This window comes from Erigeron canadensis, chromosome 4 (genome assembly GCF_010389155.1).
Source record: "Erigeron canadensis isolate Cc75 chromosome 4, C_canadensis_v1, whole genome shotgun sequence".
Classification (NCBI taxonomy): domain Eukaryota; kingdom Viridiplantae; phylum Streptophyta; class Magnoliopsida; order Asterales; family Asteraceae; genus Erigeron; species Erigeron canadensis.
In genome coordinates, this window is record NC_057764.1 from 9,306,482 (window position 1) to 9,310,758 (window position 4,277).

At 34.8% G+C, this 4,277-nt stretch overlaps 1 protein-coding gene across 5 annotated transcripts; it reads left to right on the plus strand.

The window, feature by feature from the left end:
* Nucleotides 1-946: 946 nt before the first annotated feature.
* LOC122595671 lies at nt 947-3,871 on the plus strand. Of its 5 annotated transcripts, none has more exons than XM_043768089.1 (7): nt 947-1,103; nt 1,280-1,365; nt 2,389-2,579; nt 2,744-2,816; nt 2,941-3,006; nt 3,282-3,386; nt 3,511-3,871. In XM_043768089.1, the coding sequence occupies exons 1-5, from the start codon at nt 972-974 to the stop codon at nt 2,951-2,953; spliced, it is 495 nt and encodes a 164-aa protein (XP_043624024.1). In that variant the 5' UTR covers nt 947-971; the 3' UTR covers nt 2,954-3,006; nt 3,282-3,386; nt 3,511-3,871. The 5 variants fall into 5 exon arrangements, 3 of the variants coding, with proteins under 3 accessions (XP_043624024.1, XP_043624026.1, XP_043624025.1); XM_043768091.1 differs by having other exon boundaries at nt 3,517-3,871; XM_043768090.1 differs by having other exon boundaries at nt 2,941-2,998.
* The last annotated feature ends 406 nt before the right edge of the window (nt 3,872-4,277 follow it).

Here is a 4,277-nt window from a genome sequence, read left to right on the forward strand (position 1 = left end):
GCAACTATACATATTGTCGCGCTTTACACGCAACTATACATATTGTGGGATGAGAGACTTTACGCGCTTTACACGCAACTTATATATATTGTCGTGCTTTAGACGCAACTTATACATATTGTCGCGCTTTACACGCAACTATACATATTTTCGCGCTTTACACGCAACTTATATATATTTTCGCGCTTTACACGCAACTTATACATATTGTCGCGCTTTACACGCAACTATACATATTGTCGCGCTTTACACGCAACTATACATATTGTCGCGCTTTACACGCAACTTATACATATTGTCGCGATTTACACGCAACTATACATATTGTCGCGCTTTACACGCAACTACACATATGATCTTATTTTGATATGACATTGTGACATGGTTGGTCTACATTGGATATCCGTCCCGGCATATGCATACACACAATACACGACTTGGATATTTTCACCACTTGTGCTCATCATTATTCGTGACTATTTTATGCCATGTATCCTTGTTGTGATTTTACATTGTGACTATTGTCAATGGTTCCTTGTGAACCATTACTACGAACTCAACAACCTAGTGTTGACTTTGTTTAGTACACTTTTCAGGTAATCAAGTGAATCCAAGATGTGATGGTTGATTGATGCATGTGCTAGATATTGGGGTTGGACTTACATGGATCCAAGATTCATTTGCCCCTTATTTTTTTTATTATGCATTATGTACTTACTATTAGAAAAATAGCCTTTAATGATATCAAAATTATGACACACGCATTTTAATGACAAGCAAAAACGAGTGTCATAAAAATACTGTCATAATTTATAAAATCTGTTATGACACGCAATTTTTGGTGTCATTAAAAAAAGGTAGTGTAACACGGGGTACACTTTTTTTGCGTGTCATCGCTAGGTGTCGTCTTATATTTTTGTTACAAAAGCTTATATTTCCCACTAAAACAAAAAGAACCTCAAAAAAAACCCATGTCGACCCGAATCATTGTCTCTCTCAATCTCTCCCCTTTCATTTGCAGCCCCCATTCGTTTCACCATCACCAAGGTCGCCGTCATGGATTCAGATGTATAAATTGGGTAATCGACGCCTCCGTGAATCGGGTAATAATCTGTTTTCATTTGGATCATAAATCTTTCACATTTTCTTTTTAAGATTTGGGGGTTTCATCAATATATATGGTTATAAAAATTTATTTTCCAAATTTGTTGTTTTTTATAATTTGTTTTAATTTTCAGATCTGGAGTGAAGATATATGATATTTTGTTTTAATTTTCAGATCTGTATCTTCATCAACAGCGCTTTTCAAGATGTTAAAGGAAGTGTTCGATCTGATGTTCGTACTTTGCTTCATTCTCGTGCTGAGTTAAAAAAAAAATATTTTATTGACGGTAAATTTTATATACTGGATTTTGTATATCCTACTAGCTGAATTTTTTTTATCCTAACTACATTTATTTATTTTATCATGAATTTCGTGTACAATCTATTTAAGTTAAACTGTATATTCGTAACGTTGATTATCGGTCCACATAGGCGCCCATACTTGACCATATCGGTGTTAACGTATTTAGGGTCGTTGAGGGATTTCGAGCTGTATAAGTATATCTAATTCTCATAATTGTAAATTTTGTTAATATTAGTAAGATTGTTTGCATCAAGTTTATATATGTATTAACATGTTGAGTCGAAGTTTATGAATATAGTTAACATCTTACTGCATATGCATATATGAAGTTGTTTTTAATAAGTAGGTATTTATCATTTTGTTTGGTGTGCTTAAGTTTAAATGTTTAATCTTTTTTCCCATTAATTTTTGAGGTAAGTTAGTTGAAGTCAATCTTCAGTACATATTTAAGTACTGCTGTTGCTAATGCAGCTACTACTGAAGTTAAGTAGTTCATAGATACATAGTGATAGAAGTGTGGTAAATTCATGCTTAATGCGAGGTTTGTATTAATTTTGCAAATGAATTGTTCATCAAACATACAAGTGCAAAGTTTTATCACCATGATAAGGCAGATGTCACACAAGGACCATAATAGTATTAATTTTGCAAATGAATTGTTACGATAATAAGTAGATTTATTTTTGGTCTCTTAATTTGCTTTAGCTTGACATAGTAACTAACTAACGATATTGCGGACAGTACTCGGGACATTGGCTAGTAGCCTAGTACTCAACCAGCTCCATTACACAATGCAATTGCTGTAAATGGAAGTTTCATCTGGTCAAACTCGAGCTGGAGTTGAGATCTGTGAAAGTCGCTACTTTAGAATACTTATGCTAATGGGTTCTTTTTGTACAATATATTATATGTGAGTTATATTATTAATGAGCGGATGTATGGTCGTATGCTAATATATTTTGTGATGAATTTCCAATGTTGGTTCTCTTCCAAGTTCCGCTTGAAGTAAATGTGGTACTGATTGGTTTCGGTGGAGATGGGGGTTATAGATACAAAATGGATTTGCAGAAACTGAAAGAGTTTCTGCGAGTGGGCTTTCCATCTAACAGGCCCTCATGTCTAGAGACTGGCAAACCCCTTGACATTGAGCATCACATGGTGTTCATTTCAGGTAAGTTCTTTCTACACATTATCGATTTACATTGAGCATCACATGGTGTCCATTTTAGCAATGACTTCTCATGCTTGACATCTGACAACCTTCACAAAATTATTATTTCATTTACTTTAACAACAGCCCTTCTTGAGTATTTGTAAACGTGTAATATGCTATAGGCGGCACAGCCAGAACTTATAGCACTCGAGAAGGCTCTAAAGAAGCCATGGTTCCTGTGGAACTGCTAGAGAGGTGACTTCAGTTGTTTATAGCTTTGGAATTTGACAAGTGACTCGTATGTTAATTTAGTTTGGTATCAATTTCAATTGATTCCATTAGATATTGTTAATTATAACTTGGTAATCATTTCCATCAGTTTTGGTATTTGAGGGACGAATGGCAACGATACGTGCTACACAACAAAATACTGAAAGGTAGTGAGGTATGCTTCCTTAATGTCTTCTAAATAAGATGTGTAATATTTCTTTTAAGAGTATCATTGTAGATAAATGTTTCCAAAAAGAGGGTAACGACTATCCTATTGGTGTACAAATATGTTTTTTTAAGAATATTATGCTTGTTACATTTGCGGAAACCGTTGCGCCAGGAGATGTTTAGTTTAATCTTCTAAACAGAGCTTGTTTAATTGCATGTTCCAAATTAGAAGCCTTGTTTTTTTGCTCATATCTTGAGTTAAGTGTTCATCTTGTGCTGTAGGTTTTAATAAGCTACATCGAGACAGCAGGAAACACAGTGACTCGGCAAAAAGCTCTAAAACAACAGTACTTCTTCACTTGCAGCTGTCCCCGTTGCATAAGACTGGTATTTTTAAATACTACTCTTTTAGATATTCAACGTTTGTCACCAATGTTCTATATTACAAGTTCTTTGACATTCTTGTTGGTACTATTTTTATTTTCTAAAAAATCGTTGCTGATACTTGAAGCCTCAGCCTGAAGATAGTGTGATGGTTTCTTGCTTCGTGATCCTGGTAACAGTTCGAGATGATTGGAAATGGTTGGAATAGAGCTGACATGTTCGAAATGGAGTAGGCGAAAGGTGGAAGTCCATATGGTGCAGGTACTTATGCAGGGGATGGGTCAAGACAACCATCTGAACTCGAGTTGCAGCAAGCTTTCCATCAGGGTAAGCACATTGCTACCATCGCCAAGAAACTCAAGGGAAGCCCGTGATGTGCATCTAACTCACTGAAACAATGTCAAGATAAATACAATTAGGTTACCTGTTATTAACTTGTGGTTGTATGAAATACATTGTTTTGATATATGAAATTCGCTCTTTTGTTATTTGTGTATTTATTTTTATTATAAGATTAATTGTTATTTAATGTGTGGATATTAGTAATTTTATAAAAAAATATTTTTTTCAAAATTTTTTGAACCATGACACGCAAAAAAGGTGTCATAAAATAGTGTCGTAAAAGGGTGTAATAAAAGCACGTCATAAATTCATGACGCGCGAAATGCGTGTCATAAAGCTTTATGACGGGTCGATTTATGACACCAAAAAGCGTGTCATCTGACCCCTTTTATGACACGCAATCGGTGTCATTAAAGGCATTTTTTCTATTAGTGACTTGTTTGTTGATGCCGGATTCACCGAATCCCTTTTATTCATATAGTTCATCTTCTACGATAATTCCATGCTTACGCTATATCTTTTCGTTAATATTCTGAGCCTAGCTCTGGGTGT